The sequence below is a fragment of the Rhineura floridana genome, chromosome 4 (genome assembly GCF_030035675.1).
Source record: "Rhineura floridana isolate rRhiFlo1 chromosome 4, rRhiFlo1.hap2, whole genome shotgun sequence".
In the NCBI taxonomy this organism is placed as follows: Eukaryota; Metazoa; Chordata; class Lepidosauria; order Squamata; family Rhineuridae; genus Rhineura; species Rhineura floridana.
Window position 1 is genome coordinate 209,824,382 of NC_084483.1, and position 14,602 is coordinate 209,838,983.

Here is a 14,602-nt window from a genome sequence, read left to right on the forward strand (position 1 = left end):
CTCTTACTTTCCTTTTCTCTAAAAGGCCCCAAATGCTGCAACTTTTCCTTGTAGTGGAGTCGCTCTATCCCCTTGATCATTTTGGTTGCCCTTTTCTAAACCTTTTTCAGCTCTACAATATCCTTTTTGAGGTAAGCGAACCAGAACTGTACAGTGTTCCAAATGCAGCTGCACCATAGATTTATATGATGGCATCTTGATATCTGCAGTTTTATTTTCAGCATCTTTCCTAATGATCCCTAGTGTGGAATTTGCCTTTTTCATAGCTGCCACACACTTGGGTCAGCATCTTCATCAAGCTATCCACTATGACCGCAACGTCTCGTTCCTACTCCGTCACCACCAGTTCAGACCTCATGAGCATATAGGTGAAAGCAGGATTTTTTGCTCCAATATGCATAACTATTTCCGATCTCTATGTATGGATATGAAAGTTGGACAGTGAAAAAAGCAGGTAAGAGAAAAATGAACTCATTTGAAGTGTGGTGCTGGAGGAGACCTTTGCAGATACCATGGACTGCAAAAAAAGACCAAAGATTGAGTGTTAGAACAAATTAAACCAGAACTGTCACTAGAAGCTAAAATGATGAAACTGTGGTTATCATACTTTGGACACATCATGAGAAGACCTGATTCACTAGAAAAGACCATAATGCTGGGAAAAACAGAAGGGAGTAGAAAAAGAGGAAGGCCAAACAAGAGATGGATTGATTCCATAAAGGAAGCCACAGACCTCAACTTACAAGATCTGAACAGGGCGGTTCACGAGAGATGCCTTTGGAGGTTGCTGGTTCATAGGGTCGCCATAAGACACATAACAACAACAACAACACTCGTTTATACTGAATTTCATTTGCCATTCTATCACCCATTTACTCAGGTTGGATAGATCCGTTTGGAGCTCTTCGCAATCCCTTTTTGTTTGAAATACCTTGAACAATTTAGTATCATCAGCAAACTTGGCTACCTCACTGCTCACCCCTAACTCTAGATCATTCGTGAACAAGTTAAAAAGCGCAGGTCCCAGTACTGATCCTTGGGGGACTGACAGCCCTTCTTCTTGGCAGCTAAGGAGAAAAATATTTTTTTAAAAAGAACGTGGAAAGATTCTGTGCACACTGGAAATTCCTAATTGGCCGCCTTGCCAAGTAAGGGCAGGAGGACCGGCGCTGGACTAGGCCAAGCGGCCAATTTGGTCCACCCTCCTGTCCTCACAGCGGCTAAGCAGAGCGCCCTCTGCCGCCCCATGAGAGCATGACTGAGCTAGGAGGGTGGGCACAGAGGCTGATTACGTCAAGGCCTCTCCAGCCCAATCAGAGGCTCCTAACCGGAAGGAGGCGGAAAGAGCCGTTCGTCCGCCAATGGGGAGGGCGGGGATGAGGAAAACTAAAGGAGCCTTATTGGATCCCAGAGTTTGAGTGACAGGACCGCTGTGTGTGGGTGCGGGTTATGAGGGGGAGAAATCAAACACCATCAAATTCGTCTACAAGCTGCTCGCTACAAATCACACATTTTGAAAAGACCACAGAAAACGGTCCGGGCAGAAAGAGGAACAGTCCCTTTCCAAAGAAAAGGCGTGTGCGTCAGAGGGCGGTGCCGCCACGTGACCAGTGGCGGCCGCGGCGGCCTCCCTGCTGCCTCTCCCAAGATGGCGGCCCCGACGGCGGAGGAGGGAAGGGAGGGGCGGTCCGGTGACGTCACGCGTGGGCTGATCTCGTGCGGCGAGCGGGAAGAGGAGGAGGAGCATAGTACGGAACCCGGCGAGGGACCGGAAGCTTCTTCTACCTCAGTCATTCACGAAGCCCGGCGTGCGTGAAGGAGCTGCCCGGCGGTGCCTGTCAAGGGGGAAAAGGCGAGGCGGACGGACGGAGGCAGCCCCTCACCACCGCCATGGCCGGCTACGAGTACGTGAGCACCGAGCAGCTGGCCGGCTTCGACGAGTACAAGGTGCGCGCGCAGCGGCGGCTGCCCGGGGGGGCGCTGGTGGAGGAGGGGAAGAAGGTGACGATGATGCTGATTGGATGGGTGGCTGGAGCGGGGGGGGGCAGGGAGGGAAGGAGGGTTGGGGCGGCCCGCGGGGCTGCTCCGCGCGTCTGCCTGGTCTCGTGCACGCGCACGCGGGACCCCCCCCATTTCATCACGTTCCGGTCCAAGCCGTGCGAGGGGGGCCGCTGCGGGCCAACGTAGGCAGCGCCGGGCCAGATGGAGCAAAGGTCCGTCTCGTCCACCGGGCAGGTGCTCCCGGCCCTCGCGGGGTGCCAGGGAGCGGCGGGGCTGGTGGTGGCCCCCTCCCCAGGATCTGGGCCTGGAGGGCGCCCCACACCGCCGAGCTCGAGCTTCTCCGTCCGCGTAGCCCCCCTCCCGCCAGCGCCAGGAGTCGCTCTCCGCTCCCAATCCCGAAGCGCCCTTAGCCCGAAGGGCCGGTTCGGGACCTCCTCGCCCTCGTCAGCGATGCTGCTGCTGCCACTCCGCGTGTGTGTGTGGGCGGCGGGGACTCTGCCGGGTGTCAGGCCGGAGCCTCAGCCCAGCCCTGCCCGAAGGGGGCACCGGGGATTGAACCCGCGTCTCCCCTTCTCGCGTGCGAGACACGTGCTCTGTCGCTCGCTGAGAGGCAGCCTTCCCCTCTCTCTCGGGCACACAGGGGAGAGGATGGGCTAGATACCCGTGCACCGCTCTGCTGCTTCCCGCTGCAGAGCGACTAGAAGGAGATGCGAGAGGGTGTGCTGCATCTCCTGGCCTCCCTTCCCTGGTCTCCTGCGCGCTGCTGATGGGAGCAGGATGGTGGCTTGCGTTGGGTGTGTGGGTTGAAGCCACTGCACGCTCGGCGTGGAAAGTTTGCACATCCAAGTGAATTCCTTTGGGCGTGCATTGATACATTAACTCCCCCCCCATCCCTTTCTTTGCTCCTTCTTATCAAAGCAGGTTCTCATTAACGGCAAGGAAGCTTCCCCTAGGTTTTGAGTCCTATGGGGAAAGTTGACGCAGCGGGGTAGAGCTGCAGGTGCACCTGTGTTCAGCCATGACGTAGAGGCTGAGCACTTGCCAAGAGTCAAACTGAATTTGTTCTGCTACTGGTTAGATTTAACAAGCCTTTTAAGTTGAGACCTATCTCAGTCTGCATCTGTGTAAGAATTGCTTTTAATATGTCTTTGAATATCTGTAACCCTTTTTTAAATTAAAGATGTTTTAAAAGTTTTTTAAAATGTTTTTAACGTTGTTTTGTTTTTAATGTGTTTTAAGGTCTTTTTATGATCTTTTACCGTGCTTTTAGTGTTTCTGTTTGCTGCCCTGGGCTCCTGCTGGAAGGAAGAGCGGGGTATAAATAAAATAATAAATAAATAAAATTTATTATATATACGTGTGGGTGCGTTCATGCACACATATGCACTTTTGCCGTGGATATGTGAAGCCAGGTAGATTACAACCCCTGAGAATCTGGCCACCATAGGGGAAATGGTTCCTTCTAATCCTGGGGAATTGGACCTCAGATTCCATGCTTCTGAATTTTCATGGCAAGATTTTGCCTCTTGAGGATTTGTAATCTTTTAGCAAGAAAGGGGGCTGGAGAGGCTGAATGGGGCCTGGAGGAAGGGCAAGGGGACTAGGATGTGAGTCTATGGAATGGCAAAAGTGACAGCATGTGTGGGGGCCCCAGGGCCATGCGGGTATTGCTGGATTTCAGTTTCCATTATCCCTGGCCATTGACCATCCTGCCTCGGGCTGATGGGAAGAAAGAGTCCAACATTGGAGGGACACTCAGTTCCCTCTCCTGAGTTAAAGCGATGTGAAACAGAATGCTACTTGGTTGTTGCTGGCTTTGGCGATGCTGGTTGAAAATGGAAATGACTGCCTTCAAGTCAATCCTGACTTACGGCGATGCCATGAATAGGGGTTTCATGGTAAGCGGTAGTCAGGGGGCTTACCATTGCCTCCCTCTGAGGGTAGTCCTCCCCAGCTGGCTAGGACCTGCTCAGCTTGCCACAGCTGCACAAGCCAGCCCCTTCCTAGTCTGCAACTGCCAGCTGGGGGACAACTGGGCTCCTTGGGACTATGCCGCTTGCCCACGGCTGCACAGGTGGCAGGGCACGTAACCCCTGAGCCACTCACTGTGGGGGTGATCTTTAGCTGGCCCTTGACACCAAGAGACACGAGCGGGGATTTGAACTCACAGATTCTGGACTCCCAGCCAGGCTGTCCTCCCCACTGTGCTGTACCAGCCACTGGAGATCCTGGTTACTTCTCTGCAATCACTGGGGGGGAGGGGATTAGAGTGTGTGTATGCTGGAACTAGACACTCGGTGGTGGTGGGTGAAATCTAAGGCTCTGGGAGCCTGGCAACTTCAGTGATGTTCTAGCTTCCTTAAGGAACATTCAGCTTTTTTCAGAAGGAAAAATCTCCAGCTTCTTGTTTCTGGATATACAAGGACAAACGTGCTAGAAATATTCTGAGTAACGGCTCACTAAGAAATCAACTGCTGTCCAGTTAGGGACATAGGAAGTGGCCTTATAGCAAGTGAGACCAGTGGCACATCTAGCTCAGTATTAGTGGCTCTCCAGGAGGTCAGGCAAGGGGATATTCCCATTCCTCCCTGGAGATGCTGTTGGGATGGACCTGGATCCTTCTTCACACAGAGTGTAGTTACGACTGAGCTGCAGCCCTTAAACTGGTGAGCAGAGAGACAGGCAATGACCATGTGGCTTCATTTCCTTCCACTGACTGTAAAGGCCAATGGAGAAAGGAGCAGCGTCATGCCTCTTCCCTTCTGTGTCCCTTCGGCAGAGATAAGTGGGCACTTGCTGTCTGGTTAACATTAAAATGAAAGCACAATTATATACATTCAGTTAGGATGCCCATCCTATAATATCTGCCTACAGGATTGGCCTATATGTGCTCCGTTTCTTAAGGTTTTGTACTGCAATCTAATCCACGACACTCTTAAGATTCCCTTGGGATCTGCAAGACTAAAAATAATTCACTCTCCTTAGTGGACTACTTTTATGTGCAGCAAAACAAATTAACAGGAGATGCCTGTCAGCTGCTTTGAGAAAACAGCATTTGGTAGGGATCCTTTCAAAATCCAGAAAGGTGTTACAGTCATCCTGGCTGTAGGATTTCATCTCAGTTTGCAGTTCAAAGAAGGTCAAGTGTGTGTGTCTGCCACTAAACAAGTTATTTTTTCCTTAATGTGGAGCAAACCATTGTTTGGGGTGATGACGGCGGAAGAACCACATGTGCTGCGTTGAGCTCTTGGGGGGAAAAAGATGTGGATATAAGCATTACCATAAATTAAATTAGGTGGAAGGTGACTGAAGGGTGTGGAGGGGGACCATTGTATTTCACCTCTTTTCCCTCAAATGTATGTGTTATATCAGTATTTGAAGTTTTTACATACATGGTGTGTATTTTTAAAAACCTTTTCATTTTGACTGGCAGGAAGGCAGGCCCTCCTCAGTTGCCTTGCGTCTACCTCCGGAGATATGTTTGGCTCCCTCCTTAGTGACATTCCAGTCAAGATGAAATACTTCTTTGTCCTGGCTGGTCCTTGGTGTTGGCTCCTTGATTCTCTTCCTGGGTGGCTTTTGTTGTTGCCTGCTTTCTTGCCGTTATTTGTATCGTCTTCTGTCTTCTGGGTGGTTTTCCTTAGTGTGTCTCCTTACTGACTTGTGTATGTCTTTTCACCTTGGGTGTTTCGTGTGGAGGCATGATATAAGAATATTCAGGGGCAGGGTGACCCTCCCGACATCGCTAGACTATAACAACTCCCGCCGCCCTGACCGTTGGCCAGGCTGGCTGGGGCTAATGAGAGCAGCATTTCAACAACATCTGCAGAGTACCAAGTCAAGAGAGGCTGGTCTCCACTGGCCAGTAGTGGCTTTCCAGGGTTCCAGTGAAGGAACCTTTCTAGTCCTTCCTGGAGATAAAACCTGGGAACATTTTTAGGGACATAGGAAGCTGCCTCGTATTGAGCCAAACCCCTGGGTCCATCTAGCTCAATACTGTCTGCACTGACTGGCAGCAGTGGCTCTCCAGGGTTTCAGGCAGGAGTCTCTCCCAGCCTTACCTGGAGATACCAGGATTGGACCTGGGACTTTCTACATGCAAAGCAGATGTTCTACCCACTGAGCAATGATCCTGACCCAGGGAAGTGTTCTTAAATGAACAAGCAGCCAGGGATGTACTGTGGTAAATGGCTCTGCTTCTTGGTAAATGTATTTTAATTAGATTAGGAGCCTTGCTAGAAGGGCGGGAGCCTGGCTGGTTTATTATATCTTATTACAATTTTATTAAATTATTGCAGATTAAATTTATATTATACTTATGAAATATAATACATTTATAATTTGATTTATTGTGCTTTGTGCATCTCCCCATCATTCTTTTCAGACTTTGTGGGAGCCTGTTTGGGCAGGTCCATTTTGCATGTTGTAATGTTACCGCTTAATCCAAGTTGGGTGTCAAGTGTGAAACATCATATGCACAATGTGTTCTGTTTTTTTTCAGGATTAAGTATCTGCATTAGCGATCCTCTTGTAGATAAGCTTATGTGCATGTTCAGGCTATGTCTGTTGAAGCCATAAGAGGCAGAGGGAGTTTGGGGCAAGACTTCCAGGTGTCAGAGGTGGGTAATAGATGGGACCTAGCACACTCTTCTCCTCTGTCTCCTTGCCTCTGTTGCACAACCCACCCACCTCCATATCTGGGTACTTCCCTTCCGGCCGTAGAACTGGCTTCCTTTATTTATTTTTATTTTGTACCCTAATATCCTGCCTTTCTTCTGTCAATAGGCTGCTGCCCCTTAATTATTACTATAGAGTCACATTATTTGTTCTAACTGACATCTAACAGCAGCACGGGCAGTCGGGCGTGGTAGAACTTCCAGCAGTACTATGGGTGGGAGGGACCTTAGTGCGGGGCACCTGTCACCTCCTTGCCAGAAGTATGAACCAACCTTCGTATGGGGGATGGGAGCAGCTGTGTGTCAAGATCTTTTAGCTGATTTGGGGGGGGGGGCTTAATTTGCCGTTCAGTTAGCCTGATTTCTTAGTGATCAGAAAATACACATAAGCTAAGTAGATGTTCACCCTGGAAGTAGCAAAATGCAGTACCAAGTAGATGCTGTTTACATTGGAATTTCCAGATCCCTGGGAGACTCCCAGCCTCGATTTTAGGAGAATGTAATGTGGAAATTGGCAGTGTGTGATGGTCTTCTGAACTAAGAGAAGAAACCTACCTGTTAATTCTTCCCTGGAGCACTAAGAAGAAGAGCCTGCTGGATCAGGCCAGTGGCCCATCTAGTCCGGCATCCTGTTCTCACAGTGGCCAACTAGTTGCCCATGGGAAGCCCACAAGCGGGACCTGAGCACAAGAGCACTCTCGCCTTCTGTGGTTTCCAGCAACTGGTATTCACAGACACACTGCCTCTGATTTAAAAGGAGAAATATGGGTTGTAATTAGGGCTAAGCCAAAAATTCTGGCAGATTTTTGAAAATTTTCCATTTTGCATTTTTCTGGAGAATTTCAGACTGCCCCTAGAGAATATTTGGCAAAATTTCTCCCCCGTTTGCCACCCACAAATAGTGAGGAGAGTTTTGGCTCAGCCTTAGTATAAATTGCTCCTCTTCTGAGAAGCTCAGGACAGCTGTTTGACTTTACAATTGCCCTGTGAGGTAGATTATGCTGAGATTAAGATTTGTGTATGTATGTATTGCCACCGATGTGCATGACACTCTTGCATTTTTTGTAAGTTTTTTTGCCACAGGGCCTCTCTAAGGCCACCCAGTGAGCTCCATAGCCAAGTGGAGAGGAGCGTCAGCACATTTACCCTCATAAACATTCCAAGCTCAACAGGCCACACTTGCTTCATGTTCACGATCAGATTGGAGGACAATCTGGCATGTCCTGAGTAAATTACAACACAGTCCTATGGATGGCTGCTAGAATTGCATGCTCTCCCTGTATGTGCTTGCAAGGGGGAGAAGCTGAGAGGGGAGTTAAACAGAATTGTGCTCTGCTTGCATGTGCAGCTCTTGCCTTTTGAATTGAGGGTGTGCCAGATGCTGTTACCTGTCTCTTGCTCTGGTTAGCTGCAACTTGCTCTGGGAAATGATCATCATGGAATGGAATGATTTCCACGTGGGAACTACCAATATTTATTTATTTCAATTTCAGTGACTAGAGGTTAATAGTAAAGTGTTTCGGCCTCTGCCTTCTTCAGGTGCTCTGATGTGGTTCAAAGGCTGCTGTAGGCAAGGTGATCTTAGTGATAAAACTGCATCCTGCCAGAATCCAAAGCTTTAAAAATTGCTGTGAGCGCATGCTCTCAGTAATACTAAGAGTCATCTTCACATGCGAAGACTTATGTCGCTCCCTCCTCCTCCTGGAGAATGTCAGATGGGCATGCTTCTTAAGATGTTGTTAAAGCTTTGTTTTAAAGACGTTTGGTTTTAATATATTTTAAAGTATGTTTTAAAGATGTTTTAGAGTGCTTTTAGTGTTTTGTTTGCTGCCCAGAGGAGCAGACAGGATAAAATTATTATTATTATTATTATTATTATTATTATTATTATTATTATTATTATTATTATTATTGATGATGATGATTATGATGATGATGATGATGCAGCAATTTGTTCTCAGACCTTTATAGCAGCTCAGTTGTCTTCAGCTCTGGTTTGCATAGCACATTTGAGGAGGGGTCATAGTTCAGTTCTAGAGCATCTGCAGGTTCAATCTCCAGGAGCATCTTTAGGTAGGGCTGAGAAAAGACTCCTGCCTGAAGCCTGGAGAGCCACTGCAAGTCACTGTAGACAATACCAAGCTAGCTGGACCAATGGCATAAGGCAGTCTCCTGTGTTCCCCCAAAGGTGCGACAGCCCTCTTTCTCCCTGCCCCATCCCACCTGCAGTTTCTTCCTGCCGCAACCCAAACCTCCTTGAACATTGCCAGCTCTAGTAAGGAGGGTATTTAGAGCATGCTTCCATCTGCTATGATCTTGCATGATTTAACAGGTTAGTTTCCTCATGCATATAGCTGTAGTGCAAGGCTCGTTACTTCAGGCTTTGTGTCAGAGTATGCTGAAGTATGATGGCTACAGCATTACTATAAAGATATCTTAAACCACTTCAGGAATGCAGCAAGGGCCACCCCATTCTGTCCACGTATAAAACATCTGTAATAGTTGGCTTTGTTCATTGAGGTTGTAATTTTGTGCCTAGATAGGTCTAGATAATAACTTGATGAGAGGTGCCCCTGTTGGTGTGATCACAGCTAGAGGCTCTGTGGTTTAGGGAGGCTGAGGGGCCAGTTGACGAGAAGAGTGATTAGTCACCTGACACCTCTTCTTTTTTCTGGCACCCCCTCCCCCCAAAATGGTTCCTAGAAGCCTTGCCCGCTGGAGGCTATTGCCAAATGCCAAGGTGGTCCATAAGACAATCTCTTATTCATGATTTAGTTGTGAGCAAGGGGGCTGGCCTAGTTCTGCAGTTCTGAGACCTGGGTGGAGAGGTGGGTGAAGTTAGTATTTCCCAACTGTGGCCATCTGGGTATTCGGTGCAGCACCAACAATAAGACTTAAGTGTAGGGAGCGGGTGTTGCTGTGGTCTATAGGAGCTCCATCTCCCTCTCTTAGTCCTTTGTCCCATAGGTTGCCAGCTTTGAGTGTCTTTTCCTTGTGTGTGGCCCGTCAAACAGATATGGGGTTCTGCTGGTGTAATGCCTATACTCAGATGCCCATTGGCCTCTTGCTCTGAGCTGAGGGAGGTGGTCTTGGACATGGTATTGAGGACCCTCAGCTGGTTCTCCTAAGGGATTTATGCATTCACACTGAGCCTGTCTGAGGGTGGCTTTCTTCATGGCTGCTATGGCAACCATGGGTTGTCCCAATATGCTATCAGCTTGATGCATGTGGCAGAATCTGCTATTGATCTGGTTTTTCTTAGTCAAGCGGGGGGGGGGGCGGTCCGAAAGTGGAGGATTTGACATGTAGCCCTTTGTCATTGTCAAACCATTATTGAGGTTTAGGCTCACAGCAGACATTTTCCTCTGCACAGGTGGAGGAATCTATTAAAATGGTCCGCCTTCAGAGGCCAATGGGTCCTGATGCATGTCAGAGAGCTGTAGGGGATTTTCCGGCTGATGTGGCTGGTGCCTCTTTCAAACCTCTAATTATTCTGTGGGATGTAGGGATGACTCGAGCCATTGGCATGATGGCAATCAAGTGCCCCTCTCCCTCTTGGCAGAGCCTGATCTGCGCCTTAATAGCTGTGGACCCTGAAGCAAAAGGGAAGATGGCTTGAATGCAGGTGGAGGAAGAAGTCCCACCAGATCTGGCAAAACAAGGCTTAGAGCTCATTTTTAAGCCCCTTCAGTGGTGCTGGTGGTGGTAAAGGAGCTCTTCTCTACTACCTTCTAAATGTCAACCAGCTGAGCTTTTCCAAGTGGTTGGAGCTTAATCTAATGTGGCCAGACAAAAGCCAGCAACAACCAAGTAGCATTCTGTTTCACATCGCTTTAACTCAGGAGAGGGAACTGAGTGTCCCTCCAATGTTGGACTCTTTCTTCCCATCAGCCCGAGGCAGGATGGTCAATGGCCAGGGATAATGGAAACTGAAATCCAGCAATACCCGCATGGCCCTGGGGCCCCCACACATGCTGTCACTTTTGCCATTCCATAGACTCACATCCTAGTCCCCTTGCCCTTCCTCCAGGCCCCATTCAGCCTCTCCAGCCCCCTTTCTTGCTAAAAGATTACAAATCCTCAAGAGGCAAAATCTTGCCATGAAAATTCAGAAGCATGGAATCTGAGGTCCAATTCCCCAGGATTAGAAGGAACCATTTCCCCTATGGTGGCCAGATTCTCAGGGGTTGTAATCTACCTGGCTTCACATATCCACGGCAAAAGTGCATATGTGTGCATGAACGCACCCACACGTATATATAATAAATTTTATTTATTTATTATTTTATTTATACCCCGCTCTTCCTTCCAGCAGGAGCCCAGGGCAGCAAACAGAAACACTAAAAGCACGGTAAAAGATCATAAAAAGACCTTAAAACACATTAAAAACAAAACAACGTTAAAAACATTTTAAAAAACTTTTAAAACATCTTTAATTTAAAAAAGGGTTACAGATATTCAAAGACATATTAAAAGCAATTCTTACACAGATGCAGACTGAGATAGGTCTCAACTTAAAAGGCTTGTTAAATCTAACCAGTAGCAGAACAAATTCAGTTTGACTCTTGGCAAGTGCTCAGCCTCTACGTGAGCAGCTTTCTTGTATCATAACCTAAGAAGACAGTGTGGTTTGTATGTGGGTTTTTGGGTGCAGATTAAATTGAGCACCCAGGCACCAAGAAACAGAAATACAAGGTGTTGTTGCCACATGCTTGTCATGGCCTTACTGATTTGCCTCCTGGTTATAATAGGCAAAAGTTGCCTCATGCAATGATGAAAGTTAAATCATGAGGAAATGTGAAAAACATTGGAAGGCAGCCCTTATCTCACGGAGCATTCAGCTCCATTTGCAACTGCTTTCCTGGAACCTCCCATTCATTGAAACAAGAGTTTGTTCTAGTTTGTTGTTGTTATGTGCCTTCAAGTCGATTACGACTTATGGCGACCCTATGAATCAGCGACCTCCAAGAGCATCTGTCATGAACCACCCTGTTCAGATCTTGTAAGTTGAGGTCTGTGGCTTCCTTTATGGAATCAATCCATCTCTTGTTTGGCCTTCCTCTTTTTCTACTCCCTTCTGTTTTTCCCAGCATTATTGTCTTTTCTAGTGAATCATGTCTTCTCATGATGTGTCCAAAGTATGATAACCTTAGTTTCAACATTTTAGTGTTAGGTCCAAACCCAACACGCAAGCTGTCACTGTCTACTCAGCTCACATACACCCGGGAAGGTGCGGAGTTGAGAGCAAAAATCTATTGCCAGAGGTAAAAATATACCTAAAATATACCTATATACCCTAAATATAGGCTGGTAGAGCACAGTGGGGAGGAGAGCCTGGCTGGGAGTCCAGAGTCTGCAAGTTCAAATCCCCACTTGTGTCTCCTGGGTGTCTAGCGCTAGCTAAAGATCACCCCCAAAGGGAGTGGCTCCAGGGTTATGTGCCCTGCCACCTGTGCAGCCGTGGGCAAGCTGCAGAGTCCCAAGGAGCCCAGTTGCCCCCCAGCTGGCAGTTGCGGACGAGGAAGGGGCTGGCTTGTGCAGCTGTGGCAAGCTGAGCAGGCCCTAGCCAGCTGGGGAGGACCAGCCTCAGAGGGAGGCAATGGTAAACCCCCTCTGAAGACCGCTTACCACGAAATCCCTATTCATAGGGTAGCCCTAAGTCGGGATCGACAAGGCAGTCCATTTCCATTTCATTTAGTCCAGCATCCTGTTCTCACAGTGGCCAACCAGATGCCCCCAAATGAAGCCTGCAGGCAGGACCTAAGTGCCTGTTGGATTAGGCCAAATGGGGCCCATTTAGTCCAGCATAGTGGGGAGGAGAGCCTGGCTGGGAGTCCAGGGTCTGGGAGTTCCAATCCCCGCTCATGTCTCCTGGGTGTCTAGGGCCAGCTAAAGATCATCCCCACAGTGAGTGGCTCAGGGGTTACGTGCCCTGCCACCTGTGCAGCCGTGGGCAAGCGGCATAGTCCCAAGGAGCCCAGTTGTCCCCCAGCTGGCAGTTGCGGACAAGGAAGGGGCTGGCTTGAGCAGCTGTGGCAAGCTGAGCAGGCCCTAGCCGGCTGGGGAAAACTAGCCTCAGAGGGAGGCAATGGTAAACCTCCTCTGAGTACCGCTTACCATGAAATCCCTATTCATAGGGTAGCCATAAGTCGGGATCGACTTGAAGGCAGACCATTTCCATTTTCATATAAGTTGGACAACTTGAGTAAACTCGTATGCAGTTTTGCTTCTGACAGAAAACACAAAGCTATGCAGAGTGCGGAAACCTCACCTCCTCCACAACCCCGAAGTGTTTCTGCTGCCACCTTGTTCCCAGATTTCACCAAAGAGGATGAGTGAGTTGCCTCCTCCAGACTCTGGGAACTAGCGAGACCTGGCTGCTGGCAAATGACAGCTTGGAGGCCACTGCTTGAGCTGCGATGTAGTGCATGACACAATGTCAGCTAGATGCTGCTGCACCATGAAAATCTAAATGAAAGCTGAGATTCTTAGAAAGAAAACACTTTCCATTGCCAAACTTCCTGCCCGGAATTGCAGAATTCACCCCGATTGCAGTGTTTCGTAACAATGCCCGCTTTCGGAAAGGCTTCATCTTTTCAGATTATTTGACTGTATCAGTAGCTCCAGGCTGAACCTGAAATGTTCTCTCTTCCCTTCAGACTCAGACCCTGCTTGAGTCAGAAGTAGATAAACTGGTCTCTTTTTTTTAAACCAGGAATTAGGTATGCAGCCTGTTTTAAATCGGCTTGCACTCCCTTTGAAGGAACAGGTATGTAGCTTTGGGGGAGTACTCCTGGGTATAACATTGTCAAGTCCCAGGTGGCCTTAGTGGTATGGAGTACCTTTTTTTCAGTTTTGGCTGTTTTGCCAGCTGCAGCCATTCCTAGGCAGACGTAGCTGGGTCACAATGATTCATGCTCCTGTGTGGATTGCCTTGCATGTTGGGCTGCCTTTGAAGATTACTCAGAGGCTGCAATTAGTGCATAATGCAGTTGGAAAACTTTAACTTGTGCAAGTGGGCACAATTGCTTTTCACCAATTCTGAGGCCTGGCACTAGAGAGCAACCAGGCTGGGTCCTGGCCAAGGGTCCATGAAGGGCCCTTCGTGAGGGTGGTGCTCCCAGTCTGTGGCACCGTCAGGTCCTGCAATCCAATGCTACCATGGAGTGGGAGCTCCCAGCACTCCTCCCCATACAGGCAGCACGGGCTTCAATAAGCCCACCCACGTGCACCATCTACCTCTTGCACCAGTATACATGCTGTGAGCACATGGTGGCAGGGGCTTCCCTAAGGGGTTGACGCCCCCGCCTCCATCTTGGTTGATGGCAGGTGTGGATGCTATGCACACTACGCAAGAGGTAGGCGGGGCAGGCGACCTAATTCCTACTCTAAATCAGGGGTTTCCAAACTGTGGTCCATGGACAACCAATAGTCAGTGAGCTTCATTCAGGTGGTTCATGGCATATCTGCATTAAATGTTCATGTTGATTTGTAATTGTATTTTATTCTTTCATTTCTTACATTGTATTATATTACAATTTGAATTCTGTGGAATGCAAATTGAAATACAATAAATAAAGCAATAACGATATGATGAAAAACCATACAGCACCTAGCACAGCGCATTGCAATTGCTACAACAGGCAGGAAAATCATTAAGTGGTCCACTGAGGCCATCAGCAATTTTCAAGTGGCCTGGGGGTGGGGGGCAAGATTTGGGAACCCCTGCTCTAAATTCTGTGGAACATCTCGCGACCTGTGGTGTGATAAGACCAGTGTCTCCCAAGCATCTGATGCATTATTGTTTTATTATTTATTATTACTTAATTTATATTCCATCCTTATTCCCAAAATGATGCACATGAAGCACAAGTTTTTCTGAGTTACTAGAAACTGCACTCAGTGAGATATAAATTCTTTCTCAG

At 48.3% G+C, this 14,602-nt stretch overlaps 1 protein-coding gene across 2 annotated transcripts in view; it reads left to right on the forward strand.

The window, feature by feature from the left end:
* The first annotated feature begins 1,456 nt into the window (after nt 1-1,456).
* Nucleotides 1,457-14,602, forward strand: part of SELENOI (selenoprotein I) — a 53,485-nt gene continuing 40,339 nt past the window's right edge. Inside the window, exon 1 of one of the 2 annotated variants that reach the window (XM_061625907.1) lies at nt 1,457-1,947. In XM_061625907.1, the coding sequence (XP_061481891.1) occupies nt 1,891-1,947 (57 nt within the window). In that variant the 5' untranslated portion in view covers nt 1,457-1,890. The remainder of the gene's footprint in view (nt 1,948-14,602) is intronic. The other variant, XM_061625906.1, reaches the window with a different exon arrangement.